Source organism: Hippichthys cyanospilos, chromosome 1, assembly GCF_059441005.1.
Source record: "Hippichthys cyanospilos isolate Australia breed blue-spotted pipefish chromosome 1, RoL_Hcya_1.0, whole genome shotgun sequence".
Classification (NCBI taxonomy): Eukaryota; Metazoa; Chordata; class Actinopteri; order Syngnathiformes; family Syngnathidae; genus Hippichthys; species Hippichthys cyanospilos.
In genome coordinates this window covers 34848732-34872500 of record NC_142369.1, presented here as the reverse complement: position 1 = coordinate 34872500, position 23769 = coordinate 34848732, and the positions used below count along the sequence as shown (strand labels likewise).

The window sequence follows — 23769 nt, the reverse complement described above, 5'->3', positions numbered from 1 at the left end:
CAAACTTTATCTGTCAGACATGGCTTCTAAAATTGCTAGTGGCGGTAAAGGAAGAAGTAAGAGGATGATGACAATAGAAACGAAGCAGGAGATAATAAAAAAATACGAAGGAGGCGCACGCATAGTTAACCTTGCTAGTGAGTATGGCCGTAACCGCTCCGCATTCTTAGGGCCAGGGGACGGACCTCGGTCAACAACAAAATGGAGAGGCTTCTTCTATTATGGATTAAAGAGAAGGAAATCGCCAGTGATATGTTCTCGTTTGAGAAAAGTTCCCGTTTAAGAAAATAAATCAATAAATTCTGCGGGTTGGTCTCTGCTCCCCTCCGCCTCCACCCAGCTCAAGTCACGTCGCAAGGTAAATGTCATTTTTCCTTTGTATATGTTATTTAATTTAACTGTACAGTAGATTATGTTACTCATTTTTAATATGTGTATAAAGTCGTGATGTTTTTACCAAAGGTTTTTGCACGCGTTGCACGCATTCACTAATTAACATAGGTTTGTATTGCCCGTCATACGAGCAGTTCAAGTTACGAGCGTAGCCGCTCAATGGATTAAGTTCGTAACACGGGGGCCCACTGTATGTATATATATATATATATATATATATATATATATATATATATATATATATACATATATATATATATATATATATATATATGTGTATATATATATATATATATATATGTGTATATATATATATATATGTATATATACATATACACATACACAGGGAGGTCCTCGACTTACAACGTTGGTCCGTTCTTAAGAAGTAGTGTAACCAGAATTATGGGGCAAGTCGGAATGCCCTACAAATAATGAATAAAAAATAAATAATTTTTAAAATGATTGTTCTACATGTAATAAAAGGTATCAAATGACCTAAAAACATCACTTTACTGTGATGTAGAATTTACTTCTGACTTCCTTGCATTAATCAAAACGGGTCACAAATTGAACCGCGCAAACCCTAACTGAAGGTTTAAGAGGTTTAAGGTTTAAGAAATATTTTGAGGACACGGGGATTGAATAACGCGATGACGACGCATGCACACAGGTTAATCTGGAAACGGAACGAACGATGACACAGAGGTAGACTTTTTAATGAAAGAAAGGATGAGTACAAAACACTACGTCCTGGTACTCATGTAACTCGCGAAAAAAAAATTATGTGCAACCCTGTATAGCAGTGGTCCCCAACCTTTTGATCACCGCGGCCCGGTCAACGCCTTAAATTTAGACTACGGACCGGGGGGGTCTGGCTGCTCTTAAAACCACATCATCCTTCTCACTACGCCTCAGATTTATATTGCGAAAATTGTGATTATTATTTTGGCCATAATCGTGCAACCTTAATTTGTACAATAAAAATAACTAAAAAATAATAAAATAAATATATTACTCTATACATACAGTACCGTAAAGTATTGTACTATTGTGTTGCCTCTTTTTGTCCCCGTTTCGTCGGATAAATTTTGTTCTTGCACCGCATTTTATTTTGTAGAGAACTCTTGTTTTGAAGGGTGCAATCGGAAACAGCGCGGCGGCCATTTTCGCCCCGGCGCACGAGAGCAAGTCACTCTGATACAAGACGAGCGGACGGACATGTGGCAATGGCCGGCAAGAATAGTAGCGGGGAGGCAAGCTCGATCTCAACCGTCACATTTATTACATCAACAAAACCCCAAAACGGAACATAGGGCTTTGGAGCAATAACGAAGGGCAAAAATAAATAAACACGTGAGAGAGAACATAGAAAGGCAACCTGAAAGACACTGTCTTCCTCGCCACAACCACCACAAAGCGTATTCATACGTTGCGCAATAGTATCTAGTTCGCAATTGTTTACGGCGCGCGTACGTATCCTCGAAACATTGTAAGGCTAGACCGAGGACCCCTATATGTATGTATATACTGAGTGAGTGTGTGTGTGTGTGTGTGGGGGGGGGGGGGGGGGGGGGCAGTTCCTTCCCTTTTAGCGGCTGTTAAGGGGACGGGGGGGGGGGGCATTGTTTGTACATACATAAAGTGTATGAAATGTGTCAAATAAAACCTTTTTTTCTCAAGACCTTTAATTTCTTAACCGCAGTACAAAAGTTCACGTGTCTTTTATTCCCTCAAGCATCTGCTAACACCCCACCTCCACCCCCCACTTGTAGTAGTTAGGGAATTGCAAGAAGGACCTACTACAGCAAAAAGTTGAAAAGTAATTTCAATGATTTTTCGTGAATATTTTCAGTTATTAAATACATACTATGTCCATAAAAAGTATTTTTTCACAATAAACTCACCTGTTAGGGCATTATCAGTATGACCTACTACAGCAAAAAGAAAGAGAAAAAGATAATTTCATTGATTTTAGTGAATATTTGAGGTTATTAAATGCATAGTATGGCCATATAAAGTGTTTTTCCACAATGACCTCACCTGTTGTTAGAGCATTACAAGTACAACCTACTACAGCAAAATAGATAAAAAGTAATTTCATTCATTTTTAGTGAATACTTTGTTATTAAATGCATAGTATGGCCATATAGTGTTTTGTTTTGTTTTTTTTAACAATAACCTCACCTGTAGTAGCTAGGGCAATAACAATATGACCTGCTACAGCAAAAAGATAAAAAGCAATTTCATTGATTTTTAGAGAATATTTTCAGTTATTAAATGCATAGTATGGCCATATAACGTGTTTTTTTTTCACAATGGCCTCATCTTAAGTATTCAGGGCATTACAAGTATGATCTATAGCAAAAAGAATGTTAAAAAGTTATGGATTTTTAATGAACATTTTTTTACACTGGAACGTGTAATTTGCAGACGGTCCCCACCGAATGTCAAGCGACTATCGAATAACAAACCAACTTTACCTCGCTTGTAATCCACGTCATCATCAAAGTGCAGGACCTCTGCTATCATCTTAGCAATGGATTTGTTTGTACGACTGTTTGCTTCATCTAGTGAGGAAAAGACAAAAGAAAAGCTGTCTAAACAAAGAAAACACAGAGGACTACCGTACTTCTCCAAGTACAAGTTGAGTTTTTGTTGTCTCACTCCACCTCACCCACCCTCTCCCCTCATATCCCCTCAATTATTTCATTTTTTCATTTGTTTTGTTTCCGCAAATATTTGCAATAGGGTCCTTGGCAAATTTGCTTTCCTAAAAGGAGTCCATCACTTAAAAAAGTGTGAGAACGGCTAACCTATAGAATGACATTAAAGGCATTCTTTTTTTTTTAATTAATCAATGTACCGCACACTCGCACAGAGATTGCAGTCACTGGTATTGGCTGTGGATTTTCATCAATTAGTCCATACTTGAAGGTGTGTTTGGGGACATTTTTCCTGGTACCGGTAAAGCCCTGTTGCTGACATATGTACTGTAGTTGAACCCAATGAAGAAGACATTCCTGAGGAATTGGAAAAGGTATGAGGAAAACTCCAGTCATATGATCATGGTCATCACGAGTTTCTCCCACGACACCAAAGCAGCTGTGTTTGGTTGTAACCATAATACTGTAGGTTTGCTAAAGATATTTGCTATAACATTGCTAGTCGGTTCTCAACCTTTGGCTGGTAAAAGGACACTTTGATGCCTGTACTGCTCAAGTTTTTGTCTGACAGCAAAATGGTCAACAAGCACGTGCAATGCACTTTGCTAAAAATAGCACTATGGGAGTGCAGCATTATTAGGCAAATGAGTATTTTGACATCATCCTCTTTATGCATGTTGACTGACACCAAGTATAGGCTGGAACGCCTACCACCATTTAAGCGTATTGGGTGATGTGCATCTCTGTAATGAGAAGAGCAGTGTTCTAATGACATCAAAAACCTATATCAGGTGTGCATAATTATTAGGCAACTTCCTTTCCTTTGGCCAAATGGGTCAGAAGAGGGACTTGACAGGCTTTGAAAAGTAAAAAAATCGTGAGCTATCTTGCAGAGAGATGCGGCACTCTTAGCTTCTGAAGCGTGGTCGTCGAGCAATCAAGTGTTTCAATCAAAATAGTCAACAGTGTCGCAAGAAGCGTGTGGAAAAAACAAGGTGCAAAATACTGCCCATGAACTGAGAAAAGTCAAGCGCGCAGCTGCCAAGATGCCACTGGCCACCAGTTTTTTTCCTATTTCAGAGCTGCAACATCACGAGTGCCCAAAAGCACAAGTTGCGCAATACTCCTAGACATGGCCATAGTAGAGATGGGATTTATGGCTCTTGGGTGCGATCCGGATCTTAATGATACGTTCCTTTCAAAGAGCTGTTCAAAAGTATGGCTCTTTTACAATATTTAGTCAGTTTTAAGATGCCCCCACATCTCTGTTTAACCTGAAAATGATCACTGGGAGAAATGAGGAGTTGATTTGTAGTCACATAATTAAGACTCAGCAATCAAATCACTATCGGAGTTTTGAGTTATTCTCATCCCATAGGGTGGCACAACATCCCTCTGCTTAGGCTGGGAGAAATGAGGAGTTGATTTGTAGTCAAATAATTCAAACTCAGCTATCAAATCAATATCTGAGTTAGAATTATTCTCATCCCATAGGGTGGCACAACATCCCTCTGCTTAGGCAGTGATGTCACTATTTTGGATTCACCTTTCACACGTGTATGTGGAAAGCTTTGCTGTCTTATGTTATTCATACTATACCTATTCACAAATGAACATTAAAAACTAAGCCGGCTGTAATGAATTTCTGTGCAAAACAGCTTTTACTACAAACTTCCACACAAGAACATTATTATCATACAGGAACAAAAAAAATCATTTGAATATTAGACAAATAAGATTTGAGAGAAGAAAAGAGTCCACTATTACCGTGGGCTGCAATGAACGTGCAAAACCGTTTTTAGAGCAAAAATGTCTACAAGAACAAAGACCTTTTTGATAGAAAACAAACAAAAAAATAATTCAAAAATTAGCCGTACACTGTAGATAAAATGAGAATGAATTATGTTTAGGAAGGGTTCTTTCGTTTTTATTTACTGTGACGGCCGAATGCACAAGTCAGGGCTCCACTCCTACCCAATGATAGCGGCACACAGGGCTTTTTTTTTTCCGCTGGAGCACTCAAGTGAAGAATGCATGCACGACACAAGCACTCCTCCTGCGCTGGGTGTGCCACTCCCCCTTAACGGTTATCTCTAATGGAGGAGCAAGGCGAAAGGAGTTCATTTCTGTGCAATGGATTTATGTGAAACACTGTCAGGTTCATTTGTAAGAAACTGTACACTAAAAAGGAGAAAAAGCAGTCTTTTTTAGCTCATGCATGAGGGGGCGAATAGGAACTGGCCAAGGTCAATTCTACCGTGCTCTGCCAGCCTCTCCATACCCTCGCTTTTGATTTGATTCAGTGGTCCCTTACTACATGAAGGTTCGGGCCCTAAAATGGGGTCAAAGTGCATCGGGGAAAAGACTAAGGCCGGAACCCAGTGTACTTGTCCTTCTATTTGTGAGCCTGTGGGTAAAAAAAAATAGTACATGTATGATAAAACATGCGTAGCAAGACATTCTGCAAAATATTTTGTCTGTATGATATTTTATTATCACAGCTGCAATGTCATTTGTAGCAGCAGGCTTGAACAGCCTTCCTCCTACTTGAGACAAAACAATAACAAAGCTCTCTCTTTACAAGCAGTACATCATTCTCACAGCAAAACATTTCTTCATTGAGAGCTGATATTATTTTGTAGCAAATGTATAATCACTATATTTACAATTAACCCAACAAACATGCATAGGGGGAAAAAAGAACGGAAAGAAACGTGTCCCATCGTTCATGTCTATGAGCCGTTCAAAAGAATCGGTTCGTTCACCAACGTCACAACTCTAGGCCAAGGTAAGAAAGGCTGAAAAACGACCCCCAGTGAACAAGATACACAAGCGAAAATGTCGGAACTGGGCCAAAACACACTACATCAAAACTCTCGATGGACCAGATGGGTGGTCTGGTGGTCGGACCGGTATAGGGCAGAGTTCCAGTTTTTAGTTATTACAGTATTTGTATTGTACAGAGTTCCAGCCCGACTCGGATGCCAGCAAGGTGGAGATGGGATACTGATATGGACTTGTATCATCAAAGATACTCTCGTGGGGCCTTTTCGGGTTGAGGATGGAGTCAAGCTCAACTCCCAATACTGCTGTCAGTTTCTGGAAGACATCTACTTCAAGCAGTGGTACAGAAAGGAGTCCGCATCCTTCAAGAAAAAACATGATTTTCATACAGGAGACAATGCTCCATCGCACGCATCCAGGTGCTCCACGGCGTGGCAGGCAAGAAGTTCTTAACCTTTTTGGAGGCACCGGACCCTACCAGTTTCATTTGCTCAATCTCCGTCGCAATCTCGCAGTGGCCTAGACCGTGCTGACAACTATTAGTGTGATGGCAATGCTGCGCTATCGTTAGCTTAGCTCAGTAGGACCGGTAGGAAACATCGGAGCAGGACGCTTTCAATGACTGTGCCCACTACCTGCAGACCAGACTGAGGAGGGGACCGCTGCGGCTGAGGCTCCACCGAACCCCTGGGATTCGATCGAACCCAGGTTAAGAACCACTGGTCTAAAACAAGACAAACTATTGACATGGTCTCTTTGTTCACCTGATCTGAACCCCATAAAGGTCAGATCCCTCATGTGGTCACTCTCACGTGGTTTCTCTATTCTAGAATAGTGTTTTCTCTTCTTAGTCTTCTTTTTTTAAAGACAACCCTGACAATGGTGTCTTAGCTTGAAGTTGAGAAGAACATTAATTATGAATCTTTTAGTGTTTTATGTTAACTCAGAAACTTCTGTGTTTATACTTGTTTGAAATTCACGGTAATCAAATAGGATTCAAATCATTCTATTGACTCCATAAAGACACTAACAAACACATAGAATGTCCAAAGGCAAACACAATCTATTCAGGGATAAAGGGCTAATTAAATGATTAAATAATAATGTTACTATTCTTAAAATATTACTGGTACAAGCAGTTTTAAAACAAATCCTAACGTTCCTAAGGGGTTATATCGATTTAATGACCTTTTACATTGATTTAAATCAGAGTAATTGAGAATCGCGATTCCGATGAAAATCGCTTTTTTTTGGCACTCCTGGTAAAATATTCAATGTAAAAGCACCAAATAGTTGTGTACGCTAATAATGCAGGTTACGATGGTTCATGCTTGATAGGAGCATAAGTGACTAGCAAACAATAGTAAAACAAAGACAAAAGGCCCATCTAGAAAATGTTTTATTTACTAGATAGAAAAGGCTTTAAGCTTTGACAGCAAACTTGCGCATTGAGTAGAGGAGATCTTTCCTCTGCTGTTTCTTTGTACGCAGACTCTCTTCATGTTTGTTAAGGCGTCGACGCAGTGCTCGGGTTTTCTTGGGCCTCAGATCCAGGGGCTTGTACTTCTTGCCCTAAAAATCAATCAAATATAACATAGTACATTAGTGAGTAAAAAAAAAAAAAAAAAAGTAAATGTGTTATGGTACGCAATCAGTGGTGTTGAACAGATCAAATATAATCCTGTAATGCCCTTGCCTGCGTTAAAATGTTCACTCAAGTCATGGTTCTGACTGACCGCTTATTTTAATGACATAAACTAATAGAAAAAAACAACACACAAGCTAGATGGCGGACATCAGTTGGCTGTTTGCACCAAGTGCTTGTTGCAGCTAACAGCATCTTGTGCTGAGAATTAGACCCCAAAATTATGAAATTATCTTTGTTTTGTCATTTACTTTAAAGATATTTTTACAGTTGAAACCTGTACAGTATAACGGTTCTGCCTTTCCTACCCGTTGGCACGGAAAACTGTGGTTACACCGCACACAAGTCAAAACACACAGCGATTTCCTGACTGTACCTCCAAAATAAAGCTAACAAGGGGCGCTTACTTCATAAACTGTGTGTTTTAAAACGCAACAACGCCACACCGATCGCAAATAGCAATTTTTAAATCAAAACAATATATTTTAAAGTTTTTTGGCTGCAATTTGAGTAAAATGTTTAAGTTTAATATTTAATCATAATTATATTCTTTTAAATTTTGATACGTTTGGGCATTTATCTAAACAGTCTTTTAATGTAATTAAGAGGTATTTTTCCCCATTGTTCAGACAGTATTGAAATAAAACAGCTGTTTATTAATTTTGTCAGTTGTGAGAACGCTTGTATTAATAAAGTTTATATTCTATGAATAAAGTTTGATGACTCAGCTGAAAATATAGTACTTAAATACTTTATTCATAGCATAAGGGCAATTATCACGGCAACAAAACTCAGTGTTAATAACATATAACATACACAAACAATAATTGAAAAAACATCACGGCCAACTCAATCAGGTGAAAACAATGCAAACAACTATGGAATAGTGCATTTAGACAATAAAACTTTGTGGGATGAAAATATTTATCGAGCCTCAGACATTTGGTATGAACTTGTGAATTCACCAACAAGTATCAACAAGGACCGCCCAGGTAGGGTTGGACACTAAAAAGTCGGAATCAAGTGGACCCAGAACTCGAATTTTGGTTCTCCCGTAGCCATTTAGATTTTAAAAAGTCTGTGCAAAAATTCGATCTCAGGTCACGAGGAAGAAGAAACAAGGACGACTCAAGATTGCGAGGTCCACCAATATTTAGGACCGATGCCAATTATATGTAGTCATGGGGGCACATAGCGGATAACTAAAAACCTAAAATTCATTTCAAGGATTTTTTTTTTTTTTTTAAATATTATTACAAACCCCTCTCTGGAGCTATTCTGTGCTTGCCCCTTCCTACATGACCCCTAGCCAGCTTTCCGCCATCTGTGTTCCTAGTGCTGGAGCGAGTCACAGGTTCACAAAACTGCTCAGCAAAAAATAAAAACTACTTTTGAGCCTTGTATGGTAGCCTATATAGTCTAGACTGATTAAATCTACTTGCCTTCATTTTAAATTAATTCAGTAATTAATGAATAGCTGCTTGTTTTAACTGCTGCAATATTGTATTATCTTAAGATTTCAAAAATAAAGCTTTCATGGTCATCTCATTACAGCTATTGGTTAAAAATAGGTAAAAAGGTTCATGAAATGAATTAACATCTTCATAAATCCAAAAAGAACTCTGTTTGATCCCTTTTTTCCCCCTCATTAAAAAATTGGAATCAAGAATCATTTGGAAACGAAATCCGATGGAGGACCACCAACCGCAACTGTCCAAATTTGACCAATGGTAAACCCCGCCCTGGTTTTCTGCATGTTTTTGATGTTTCGCTCACCAACACATCGCATTCAACTGATCAGGATGGTTAGCACGCTCCTACAGATTGCTGATAAACTGATCATCCGAGTCATGTGCTGGGTCACAGAAACATAGAAAACACGCAGAAGCGGAGCAAGCGGGTTAATGAAAACTCTCACCTTGTAGAATTTCCTAAGATTTTCCTTTTGGGTCTGGTTGATGACTGTCAGGACCCTGGCGATTGATTTGCGGACAACGCGGCTGCAAAAGAAAGTACAGTACTTAAGACATAATGCTTCAGAGAATTGGACTTTAATGATACGGCCTGAAAGTCATACTGATTGTCATATTAATTGAACCATTTGATCTTTACAGTAATGCTGAGTAAATGTGTAAAAATCATAAATTGAGTACTTCTGATCATTTAAATGTGAAATGATAAATATTCCCTGTAATGGGCCAGAAAGTATCATTCTTTTCTTCAAGGTAATCGTATATTAGGTTGTCATCATTATGTGCCTATTTCTTGTCTAGAATAGCGTGCATTGCTATCCCTCTATGCAGTCCTAGTTCATCTCGTCCCAGTCCTTAGATAGAGCTGTCGACGCAGGAAAGTGTGAGCCGGGACCTTGGCCCAGCTGTTGGTGGCGCCCGGCTGGCTCTTTTGTCATGTCTTGTAAAGTGCAATGCTTTTCTGATTGAATAAAAAGCAGGCGGGGACGCTTGAGCGACGAAATTGCTGTTGGCAACGCATGAGAATGTGCGCCAAGATTTTCCCTTTGGCGGCGGAGAAAAGTCAAGGTCTGAGTTACTATTTTGATGTTTAGCAGGGCTTGTCTTAGTCAACTTTTAAAGAAAACCCTGACATCTTCAAATTTAGCATTTATACAATCTTTTTTCTTCAATGAAATGAAAAATAGAAAAGAGCCGCACTGACGGAAGCTATACAATTAGGGATGTCCCGATACCAATTTTTTGCCTACCGAGTAGAGTACGAGTACTGGCATTTAAGTACTTGCCGATGCCGAGTACTTAATAATACCATAACAACGGCTTTAAAATTGCAAAAGGAAAGTGCTTTTCATAAGTTTTCTCTACGCCGGTACATGTCTCTATGGAAGGTCTACTACACAACGACACGCTTATTTTTGGTCTTTCCTCAAAAGATTTCACTGGAGTGATTACCTTAGATATCAAAGCACTATTTGTTCACAGGATAACTTTGTCGTCACCGCCAAGGGAAGGATCTGAATTGCAAGGCTTGTTTGCGTCTGCTGCACACTTGGGTACCCTCACAATACAATACGCAACACAACAATCACGATAATCTCACAATGACAATACAGCTTCAGAAAACCAATCCCTATTTATGCTAACATCTATTTTGACCTGGTATCCCTGATTATGGAGCACCAAGAAGTCAAGCATAAACTAAAGACAGGGAAACTTAAACGGCAAACACGCACCAGGAAGAGTGAGGTATGGAAAAGCTTCAAATTGATCATTGAAAATGCTAAAGAAACTTGCATACGTAGTCATTGTGGTGCTTTGCTTTCATACGAGAGCAAAAAGACTGGCACCTCAATTTTGTTTAAACAAAACTATATGAATAACAATTTCATATATCTTATCCCATTTATTTGATTTGCATTATTCTATTTAACCTCTGAAGACCATGACTCCGAAACAGCATGCAATTTTAATTTATTCTGGCTATTTGGGACCTGATGAGTACATGGACAATGATATATATATTTTACATGATGTAGTTTCTGAGAAAAAGCATGTCCACATATGTGGACATTCATTTTATATATTAATTAAATACATTTACAGCTGAGTAATGATTTGCAAAGCTCTATATTTGGTGCCTGAAGACAGCAGTATTTACCCTGAGTGCAAAAACCAAACCACAAGAATCAACTCTGTCCGTGTGAGCAATAGGGCTTTTGCAAAACCAACATTTTTTATGCCAACTAGGTTTGGTTTGAGTGGCAGATATCATCCTAGACAAGCTCCCGTGAATGCAATCATATGCTCATCAATAGAAACACATTATAGCTGTGCCTCTGCGTTTCAACCTTTCAGAAGTCAGTTCAGAAAAGGCCTTACCCTCAAAAATGTATTATTCTTTCAAATTGTCAGGAATGTCATTATCAATGACCACTATGAATTATTTTCTTAGTCTGAATAATCTGTTGTGTGTTAGCATACAATCTCAGGGTTCTAGTCTAGCATATCTTGACTGCAGGGTACAGGACACCAGAAATCAGAATACAAGCACCAAAAGACATACATTTCATAAGTTAATGTGTTGAGTAGGCCCATACTTCTGTTTCTAGCCAGTCACAACCTTAAAGCAATCAGAGATGAACTCCCTCAAATCTTTATCAATACACTGTTCTATGTGGTCGAGTGGGGTCCACCTCAATCATCTACAGTTTCCCTCCTAAAGCTCAAATTGGGCTTGATTAGATGGTAGTGCATATGTGCTTCATTGTATGCCACACCTTTTCCTGGACTTTCATTGATGGCTTTGTCCTGATGTTTGTTCTGAGATGTTGCATGAGACCTAACTTATCCTGCTCTGCCCAAGAGTGAGGCATGGGAGTGCGTGATCTGACAGTCATGATCTGAATGATATCCTTCAAATTCATCACTGAGATTTTTATGTCCCGCGGGCTCTGGAACTGGGGTCCTCACACTCACAACTGTCCTCTTCACTACTGCTTGGCTTCCGTCATGGGGCCTGACCCTTAGATTTCCTTACAAAAGGCTTTAATTTGTTATCATAAATCACCTCCTCGTGAGTCCTGACAAATAAAATATAAAATTTCAGGTTTGCTTCGGGCTCGGGCCTGCAAATCCAGTTAATTGGTCGGGCTCGGGCCGGGTCGTGATTTAATACCTCGGGCCCACTGAATTTTTTTTTTAGGCCCAATCTTACCTCTAGTGTGTGTGTGTGTGTGTGTGTGGGGGGTGGGGGGTGGGGCTGCTTTTATTTTGAAAACTGACCAGATTTGGTCACTTGAGAGCCAAAATTTCACCCGCCGATTATATCAAAATGAGTGAGAAACACACATACAGTATTCAACTTTTTAAAAAATATTTTCCCGAGGCAGCTTCACAGGGACGTGTGAGCAATCTTACTGGATAAAAACACCTAGCTGATGTGCACGTGTTTTTGTAGAAATCCCAACGAAACATCTGTGCCAGGCATTTGTATTTTCGTCTATAACGCAAAACTAACCACAAAATACTGATGACGTGTGTTATATAGCAAGGTAAATACATAATTTTAGATAAACCTACAAACAAGTTCAATGATTAAAGTACGTAATCATTTGAATTTAATTTTACAAGTAGTTCTCTCACGCAGATTATTTGTGAGTAACCGTTCTCCACACAATTACAAACATGGGTAAGCCAAGTGATTGTTGATCACAATGAAGCATGGGCTGATGATCACCATTACCAATGTAGGGAGGCCAAAAAAAAAAAAAGACACACTAATTGGTACATGGGTGTATTTCCATTGCTGTGAAAAAAAAATAAATAAAATAAAGAGCCAGTACTGCTAGGGAAAGATACTGATATATTGTAATACGAGTTACAGTTTCAAATATACCGCCAATCATTTTTGACACACCTTATTTTTGGAATATATTTCATTATAACAAGATATCAGTTGGTTTGTCATCTTTTTCTCACTTTCACCAATGCAAATGATGTCACAGATGGCAGTGGGTATAAGAATGGTAGCAATAAGATGAAATGACATCGAAGCATTTAATTAAACACGTATCTACACATTCCAGTGTCTTCTCGCAACTTTCTATACACAACAAAGCAGTGCTGGATCTACTGTCAACAAGGTAGCGTGCCTTGTCAAATAACCATCTAGTATTGCCGAAATATATTGATAGTATGTGCAATATGTGTGTTGCAATACATTACACTGATTATTGTGTGCTAGGTGTTTGGTGACCATTTTTACTTCTATGGCACGTTTGTATTTATTATTACATATATATTACTATTATGCAACCTCAGGACTGTTTTTCCTAATAGTTATTATTTACCCCATTATGGAATGCAGTCTGCATGGGAAGTGAACAGATCTAAGAATTACACTGTATGGTATAGTACTATGCATGTGACATTAAAATCTCTTTGAATCTTTGAAAAGACCCATGGGACAAATAATCCCAGAGCCTATAGCCTAAGCTATGGAAGTGAGTATTATTTTTTAACTAATTTTCCAAGTATCCTAGGTATACAGACAGGTAATATATGCCATATATTTTAATTTTTGGAAAAAAAATGGTAGTGAAACGGTTAAAGATAAACTGTAGTGATAGCATGCAGGAATTCAAAGCCTAACCACACGGAGCTTTCCACCCACTTATGAATTTTCTTCGACAGTTTTATTTAAAAGTAATTTTAAAAATAATAATTTAAAAATAGTATCCTAGGTATATAAACAACTAATATATGCCATATACTTTACTTTATGGGAAAACAATGGTAGTGAAAGGGTTAAAGATAAAATAGCGATAATATACATGCATTCAAAACAGAACCACACGAAGCTTTCCACCCACTTATGAATTTACACAGTACTCACATCTTCGACAGCTTAGACGCAGCTCCGCCGGTTACTTTGGCCACACGAAGCTGTGACAGCTCATTTTTCAGATCATCCAGCTGCTTGAGCAGCTCCTCCTTCTTCTTACCACGCAAATCCCGTGCTTTTATCTTAGCCTGGATAAAATTTCACAAAATGACCAAAGTTGTTCCCTTGGGAACTATGCAGAAAAGCCACATTTCAGATCGATGTATTGTTGGCAAGTAGCTGCGAATGCAAACGCACAACAATACATCAGCACAACAAATACGCCAGACGTGAGAACCAAGTAATCCAGGAGGTATTTTCACTCAAAACGACCCAGCACCAAGAGGACTTGTAACACAGCGGTTATTTCATCATTATATGCGGAAAAACACTTACACACCCACGATTCATTAATAAAAGTATTGGCTGTTCACGAGTTTCAAATCGCCTACTGCGCGACGTAATTAGCTTTCATGTTAACAACGTCGCCATTACGTTAAGACCTAGCAATTTAGCTAAGTAGCGCAAGTCCACGTTAAACAAAATGTTTTACTCATTGTCGAGCATGGGGTCGGCATTCAGACGCAACCATGGTTGCTTACTCGATCACACTTAAAAGCTGTTATAGAATAAAACTGGCATATACATGAAAAAATGAAAATTACAAGCGAGTCGAAAGACACTCACCATGTCCGTATCGCTTCGGTGCTGGAAAGGCCAGACGTACCGCGTGCTCACAAAGATGTGCTTCCGAGATCTTCTTCGTCGCTTCTCGGGGTCCTGCACCAATGCCGCATACATTACAGTGCCACCGTGCGACGTTCATAAAATGTGCACTGAAATGCACACAGCCTTCCGGGAATGGTTAAAAAAAACATATTGTAGTTCCTTTTTTCTTAAAAAAAAAACTCACTGCGTTTGAGGTAAATAAAATGTTAACTGAAATGCAAACAACCACACTGTACCTTAAGTGTCATAACAAAACCATTTATTTCAACCACTCAGAATCATACTTATCCACACAGACCTGGTATATATATATATATATATATATATATATATATATATATATATATATATATATATATATATATATATATATATATATATATATATATATATATATATATATATATATATATATATATATATATATATATATATATATATATATATATGGATGGATGGATGGATGGATGGATGGATAGATAGATAGATAGATAGATAGATAGATAGATAGATAGATAGATAGATAGATAGATAGATAGATATAGATATACATACTGTATTTTCTGCACTATAAGGCGCACCGGATTATAAGGCGCACATAGAGTTGAAGTACTGGCTGGGGTTGCATGATGCATCGACTAGATAGAGTTGCGTTATGCAGCCACTAGATGGTACTTTACAAGAGGGAATGTATTAAAAGCGATCAGCAAAGTCATCAAACTTTGTTAATAGAATAGAAACTTTATTCATACAATATAAGCATTGTATGGATATTATACTAAGAAATATTTGTTATTAAAAAGAAATCAGATAAAACAGAGAATGTGTTATTGGTAATTCCTATTTAACTACTAAATAGGAGCCGCAGAGCGCAGAATAGATCAAGATCAAGCCATGCACTTGTGAACGCTGCGCCACAATTCTTTTGATTTTCCCCTCGGCATGCATTATATATTTTTGACCAGCTACTTCAGGTAGTCAGGGAAATTTAAACGACAAACATGAGTGTGGGGCCACACACTCTTAAGTCCTCAAAAAAAAAAAAAAAAAAAAAAAAAAAAAAAAATATATATATATATATATATATATATATATATATATATATATATATATATATATATATATATATATATATATATATATATATGCGCCTTATAGTGCGGAAAATACGGTGTGTATATCCAGTGGGGCAAATAAGTATTTAGTCAAGTGCAAGTTCTCTCACTTGAAAAGATGAGAGAGGCCTGAAATTATCAACATGGGTGAACCTCAACCATGAGAGACAGAATGTGGAAAATAAAAACTGAAAATCACATTGTTCCATTTTTAAAGAATTTATTTGCAAATTATGGTGGAAAATAAGTATTTGGTCAATATCAAAATTTAATCTCAATACTTTTTTATGTACCCTTTGTTGGCAATAATGAAGGCCAAATGTTTTCTGTAACTCTTCATAAGCTTTTTACACAATGTTGCTGGTATTTTGGCCCGTTCCTCCATGCAGATCTCCTCTAGAGCAGTGATGTTTTGGGGCTGTCGTTGGGCTACACAGACTTTCAACTCCCTCCACAGATTTTCTATGGAGTTGAGATCTGGAGACTGGCTAGGCCACTCCAGGATCTTGAAATGCTTCTTATGAAGCCACTCATTTGTTGCCCTGGCTGTGTGTTTGGGTCATTGTCATGCTGAAAGACCCAGCCACGTCTCATCTTCAATGCCCTTGCTGATGGAAGGAGATTTTCACTCAAAATCTCTCGATACATGGCCCCATTCATTCTTTCCTTTACACAGATCAGTCGTCATGGTCCCTTTGCAGAAAAACAGCCCCAAAGCATGATGTTTCCACCCCCATGCTTCAAAGTGGGTATGGTGTTTTTCGGATGCAATTCAGTATTCTATCTCCTCCAAACACGAGAACCTGTGTTTCTACCAAAAAGTTCTATTTTGGTTTCATCTGACCATGACAAATTCTCCCAGTCCTCTTCTGGATCATCCAAATGCTCTCTAGCGAGCCGCAGATGGGCCTGGATGTGTACGGGCTTCAGCAGGGGGACACGTCTGGCAGTGCAGGATTGGAGTCCCTGGCGGCGCATTTGACGCCACGGGGTGAGATCTTGCATGGAACCCCAGATCGAGAGGGATTATCAGTGGTCTTGTATGTCTTCCATTTTCTAATAATTGCTCCCACAGTTGATTTCTTTACACCAAGCGTTATATCTATAGCAGATTCAGTCTTCCCAACCTGGTACAGGTCTACAATTTTATCTCTGGTGTCCTTTGACAGCTCTTTGGTCTTGGCCATAGTGGAGTTTGGAGTGTGACTGACTGAGGTTCTGAACAGGTGTCTTTTATACTGATAATAAGTTAACAGGGGCCATTGATACAGGTAACGAGTGGAGCATCGTTAGACCCTGTTAGACCTCGTTAGAAGAAGTTAGACCTCTTTGACAGCCATAAATCTTGCTTGTTTGTAGGTGACCAAATACTTATTTTCTACCATAATTTGCAAATAATTTTTTTAAAAATCAAATAAAGTGATTTTCTTTTTTTTCCCCCACATTCTGTCTCATATGGTTGAAGTTTACCCATGTTGACAATTTCAGGCCTCTCTAATCTTTTCAAGTGGGCAGATGGGGTCTCACTTCTTTCTGGTTTTGGCTTCAGTAGCTCTTTCTTTCCTGTCTCGAGAGTCTCTTTCTCTCCTGGCCAGTCTTCTCTCACCCCCAATCAGCCAGGCCTGCTTTTATCCCATTACTTAAGTAGCTGCACCTGTTGAGGCTGAGATGCATGCTGGGCAATGGAGTCCTCGGCATGTCGGCCATTTTGGGGTGCGGCGTTTGTTATAGAAGGGAAAGTAGCGGCCCTCCTCTACACGTCCCCTCGTGATGCCACATATCCCCCCTTAGCCTGAAGTCCTTGGCAGGCAGACAGTGGCCTTAAAGGCATCATGGCAGGACAAGGCATCTGCATTTCCATGTTTGGCTCCGGTTCTATGCACAACAGAAAAGTTAAAAGGTTGCCGACACAAGAACCACCTGGTTATTAGGCGTTCCTTTCCCTGTTCCTTGCCATCCATTGTAGGGGAGAGTGATCGGTTACCAGGGTGAATCTCCTCCCGAGCAGGTAGTATTTCAGGGACTCTAGAGCCGATTTAATGGCCAGGCATTCCTTTTCTATGTTGGCATAATTTTTCTCCCTATAGGCAGCAACGTCCGACTTGGGTATAGGATGGGACGTTGCTCACCTCCTTGGACCTAAAGAAGGACGGCCCCCGGTTCTACCTCAGAGGCATCTGTGTGCACCACAAACTCTTTGCTGAAGTCGGGGTCAGTTAGCACCGGCGATGAGCACAGAGCATGTTTTAGCCTGTTAAAAGCTCCTTCAGCCATTGCACTCCACTTGACAACCCGGCCTTGTCTCTTGGTGGTCAGATCTGTGAGAGGGGCAGCTATCGCAGCAAATTCAGGGATGAAACGTCGATAGTAGTTAGCAAGACCCAGGAACGATCTCACTTGTTTCTTGATCACCGGCCTTGGCCAGCTCTGAAAAGCCGCTAGTTTTGCCTCTTGGGGTTTCACAAGGCCCTGCTCAATAGTGTACCCCAGATAGTCGGTTTCACTGAAGGCCAGTTTACATTTCGTGGGGTTGGCGGTTAGGCCCGCCTGTCCTAGGGACAGTACCTTCTGGACTGGGAAGGTGACTTTCCAAGTTTGCGCTCAGGATAACCACGTCATTGATGTAGGCTGCGGCATAGGCCATCAGGCGCTGGATAGCAGTGGGAGCAGCAAACAGCCCGAAAGGCATCATGCGATACTGCCACAAGCCTCCTGGGGGAGTAAAGGCAGTCTTTTCTTTAGATTCAGCCAACAGGGGGACCTGCTAATATCCTTTGGTGAGGTCCAAAGTGGTTATAAAGCGAGCATTTCCCAACCTCTCGATTAGCTTGTCAACCCTCGGCATTGGGTAGGCGTCAAATTCTGAGACTTCATTCACCTTTCGAAAGTCATTACGAAAGCGAACTGTGTTGTCGGGCTTGTCCGTAAGCACAATGGGGCTCGACCACGCACTTTTGGAGGGTTCGGTCACTCCTAAATCTAGCATTTTTCTTACCTCTTAGTCAACTGTTTGTTTTCGGGCCTCTGGGATTCAGTAGGACCTCTGGTTTACTATCTTGCCTGGCTGGGTTCGAATCACGTGTTTGATGTGGTGGGTACAACCTGGGGTGGAGGAGAAGACATCTTGGTTCCCATCCACTAGCCTGCTGGAGTTGATGGTGGTCCAGGTCTGGGCCGAACGGCACCTGGTCCCAGGCAGGGGCGTCTGTAATTCTGGGTGGAAGACAAGCCAACAACGCCTCTTGCTCATGCCATTTCTTTAATAAGTTGACATGGTATATCTGCTCACCTTTCCTCTTCCCGGGTTGCCTCACCCTGTAATTGACATCCCCCACTCAATAACCTCGAATGGTCCTTGCCAGGTAGCCAAAAATTTGCACTAGGACTCTATCACCAGGATTGAACTGTCTAGGTTGTGCTGTTCTATTGTACGTACAACACTGTTCTTGCTGAGCTTTCCTCATATGGTCCTTCACAATGGGCATCACCACGGCGATCCTCTCTCACGGCCTCCACGTTTTCGATCATGGTACGATGCGGACAGGGCTGCTCCTCTCAGGGCTCTTTTGCAATGTTGAGGAGGCCTTTAAGTTTGTGGGAATATAGCAGATCAAAGGGCAAAAACCCGGTGGAGGCCTGAGGGAATTCTCTTACCACAAACAGCAGATACGGAAGTAGTTGGTCCCAATTTCGCCCATCCTTGTTGATGGCCTTTCTCAGCATTGCTTAAAGAGTTAAATTACAGGGGTGGGCAATTCCAGGCCTCCGAGGCCGGTGTCCTGTGCGTGTTATTAGTATTATTATTATTATTATTATTTTCATGCTCCAGCAGAGCTTGTTGATGAGCTAATGGTTTAAATCAGGTGTGTTAGGGAGAGAAAACTAGAAAACATGCAGGACACCGGGCCGGAGTTGCCCACCCCTGCCCTAGTAAATCGCCACATAAAAGGAGTGCCTTGGTCTGTAAGAATCTCCTTTGAGATCCCCACCCGGGGTACTGAAGAGAAAGAGCTCTTTAGCTATCTGTGCTGCATTTGTTTTTCTTCGAGGTACTGCCTCCGGGTATCGCGTGACATATTCTATAATGACTGATATATACAGTATTGATGTCTTTGAATATCGCGTGGCATATTCTATAATGACTAATATATACAGTATTGATGTCTTTGAGCACTCTTGGGCAAAGGCCCAACTATATCCATTCCTACCCTCTCAAAATTAGAGGCTATAATTGGAAGGGGTATAAGCGGGTTCTTGTAGGATGGTGTCGGCACATGAAATTAGCAGCCAGGGCAACTGCGGCAGAAATGTTCTACTTCTTTGTGCACTCCAGGCCAAAAGAACCTCTGCAGCACTCTTTCCTTGTTTTTTTTTCTTCTCTCAAATGGGTCCTCCAGTAGGTGCGTGTGTGCTAACTGTAAGTAAGTGTTGCAAGCAGGCGCTTACCCTGCAGGAAAGGATAGCGGTTGCCGTGGAGCTAGATAGGGGTGATCCGTCCTCTGTGATGTTCGACGCCCTGGCTGAGCTGGTTCTTGGGAAAGGGCTGGAGACAGCCCGGGCGGTCCTGATGCGGCCATCACTTCCCATGGCCCACATGGGATCCTTCTGGATGTGACAAACAACATGTCACAACCTCAATCGCAGACCTGTTCTGCAAATATCTGACAAGTGCTATGGTGATTTTCTATGAATTTTATAACTATTATACCCGCATCACATTTACATTACATATTACACTTGCGTTACATATTTACTACGGATGTTCCCTAATTATTGTGAAAAATCATGAACATGATCAGTGTCTTCACATAAACTGGTAGCCGTTCGCATTACTCAGTACCAAAGAAGTAGCTCTCAGTTTCAAAAAGGTTGGTCACCCCTGATTGAGAGAGTGTCCAATACAACTGCCATGCAAGTTTTTGGATTGTGGGAGAAAGCCGGAGTGCCCGGAGAGAATGTGCCAACTCCAACATTACACACTATAGACATACAGTACTTAAAGAGACATACTGTATTCACTACACTCGTTCGATTAGCAACACTAAAGAAGTTCGCTCTCTACATACACACACATAGTACTGAAAAACCTAACACTAGCCACTGTTAAAACTGTGTAGAGGAACCGAATCCAAACCGAACTTGAACCTACGCACGCTATCACTGTTCTGACACACAAACGTAACACAAACTTGTTGACATGTATTTACAAACATGTAGTTACCCGACTTTGCCAAAAACAGACAATGAACTGCACTATCCATCTCGTAACTTACTCGCGACCAGATGCAGCGCCTCTCAGGCATGTAACGGAAATGACCACAAGATGACGCTAAAGGACAATGTAAGGACTGCATATAACTATTCATCTTGTCAATGTAAAACAGAAACTATTTAAATGAAACAAAGTACAGTTCCAACACGGTCAAAAAAAAGTAACGAGCCCTTTTTTATTTTTGTTAAATGTAGCAAGGTAGAAAGTATGATCATTTGTGTTTTAAACGTAGGGAGTAAAAGTAACGATACAAAGAGATGAGATCAAAGAGATTTATTGTCACACGTAGAGTACTATATACTACACCGTGAAATTCTTACTCTATTCACTTCCCAAGCAGACTACATTCCATAATCGAGTAAATAATTCATTATTAGGAAAAACAGTCCTCAGGTCGCAGTGGTTGAAGTCCCCCGCTGTTATGAACACAGCGTCCGGCTGCTTGATCTCATGCTTGCTATGTACGGTCTCCTCGACATACAGCGTGCGCCTCCAGCTCAGTCGCCGAGTCCGGTGCATCCCCCGACAGCCAGTTCCCCAATGAACGTGAAAAACACAACACTCTCACGATGAATGCTAGTCCGGGTTCTCAGCTCGTCTATCCCATTCCCGAGGTAGCGGACGCCAGCCAACAGCAGGCCAACGTGCAGGCCTCCCCCTCCGCTCCGGCCGTTCAGTCCGCCGGCAGCCGGGGCCGCGTCGTCATCTAGGCGCAACAGAGGCCAGAGTCCACGAGGCCAAATGAAAGTTCGTGATGAACTTCACCGATGATGGGAAGTGCTTTCCTGCCGTTTAAATGAAAACAAACAAACAAACAAACAAACAAACAAATAAATAAATAAATAAATAAATAAATAAATAAATAAATAAATAAATAAATAGACGGGAGCGCAAATCATACGTGCTTCATATTTGTGGAGTTCATGAAACCCACACACCGATGCCGACATGGCAGAAGTCTTTCAGAGAGCTGCAGACATTTGGGTTTGTTTACAAAAATGACACTGATGTAGTCGCTGTGAATAAAATACTAGTCGTATTTTATTTCAGGGATTGTGCAAATGTTTTGTTTTCTAACTTTTCTCTTCTTGAATAGTTAGCAGAAAAGATCAGGGATTGGGTTTGTGACACTGTATTGTCATTTTGAGATAATCGCCATGATGACCATTGAGTTGCGTATTAAATTGTGAGGATACCCAAGTACTTAGCCGCATCAAACAAGCTGTGCAATGCGGCTCCTTCCCTTGGTGGTGACAAACTATCGTATGAACAAGTGCATTCCGTGGTTTGCTACAGTGATATGTATTGGGGAAAGACCAAAAACAAGTGCGTCGGTGTGCAGTAGGCGTTCTGTAGAGCCACGTTCCGGCGTAGAAAGTACTTATGAAAAGCAATTTTGTCTCACAATACATATCTACACACAAATGACAACGTTGGTTACATTAGCAATTGAGCACATATATATGTATTCATGTCAGCCATGATGAAGAGCTTGAGGTCAAAAGAAAATGTCAGCAATATTATTGTTGCACGATTGTCAAAATTCTGGATATTTTATAGCTTCCGTTGGGACAGCTGTTTTTTATGTTCCATTTCGACGAAAAAAGAATACATAAATGCAAAATTTGAATAGAAGAACGTGATGCTTTCTGACCCCTTACAGGAAATATTTATCATTTCGCATTTAAACAATCAGAAATACCCCGTTTACGATTTTTACACATTTGCAGTCTCTGTTATTGTAAAGATCAAATGGTTCAATTAATATTATGATCAGTATGACTTTCAGGCCATTTCATTAAAGGCCGATTCTCTGAAGCATTAAGTCTTAAGTACTGTACTTTCTTTTGCAGCCGCGTTGTCCGCAAATCAGTTTCCAGGGTCCTAACAGTCATTAACCAGACCCAAAAGTAATACCTGAGGAAATTCTACAAGGTGAGAGTTTTCATTGACCCGCTTGCTCCGCTCCTGCATGTTTCCTGTGTTTCTGTGCCCAACACGTGACTCAGATGATCACCTTATCAGCAATCTCTGTAGGAGCATAACAACTCTGATCATTTGAATCAGGTGTGTTGGTGAGCAAGTCATCTAAAACATGCAGGAAACCAGAGTTTGATATCTGCGTGGGGTTGGGCATCGGTCAAATTTGGACGATTACGGTTGGTGTTCTTCCATGGGATTCCATTTCCAAAGGATTCTCTATACCAATTCTTAAAAAAGGAGGGGGGGAAACAAGGGATCAACCAGAGTTCTTTTTGGGTACATTTATATGAAAATGTCATTTAATTTCATGAACCTTTTATCTGTTTTTAATCAATAGCTATCATGAGATGATCATGAAAGCTTTATTTTTGAAATCTTAAGATAATACGATAATGCAGCAGTTAAAACAAGCAAATGTTTACAAATATATGCGCTGAGCTAGTGTCGTTTTTCTTTTGGGGGGAAATCTTTAATTAAAGACAAAGCTGCATTTGAAATGAAAGCAAGGAGAACTAATCCGTCTACAGTACTATAGGCTACCATACACAGCTGAAAACTTTTTTTTTTTTTTTTTCTGAACAGTTTTGTGAATCTTTGACTCTCTACTGGCCTCCAGCACTAGGAACACAGATGGTAGAAAGCTGGTTTGGGGTCGACTAGAAAGGGGCAAGCACAGAATAGCTCCAGAGAGGAGTAATAATAATATTACTGTAATATTATTACAGTATTATTATTATTATTATTATCAGTATTATTAATATATTGTAATATTAAAAAAAAAAGAGGGAGAAAAAAAAACCCTTTTAACAGCCATAAATGTTCATTGAATCC

At 40.1% G+C, this 23769-nt stretch overlaps 1 protein-coding gene across 1 annotated transcript; it reads right to left on the bottom strand.

Annotated features, from left to right (window-relative positions):
- Positions 1-7221: 7221 nt before the first annotated feature.
- Positions 7222-20932, bottom strand: rpl35 (ribosomal protein L35). The gene is made up of 6 exons (XM_088426857.1): positions 20905-20932; positions 20130-20288; positions 14527-14619; positions 13852-13988; positions 9404-9485; positions 7222-7412 (listed from the first exon to the last, which is right to left on the bottom strand). Exons 2-6 carry the CDS (start codon positions 20277-20279, stop codon positions 7263-7265), a joined length of 612 nt encoding a protein of 203 aa, XP_088282983.1. The 5' UTR covers positions 20280-20288; positions 20905-20932; the 3' UTR covers positions 7222-7262.
- Between the last annotated feature and the right edge of the window lie 2837 nt (positions 20933-23769).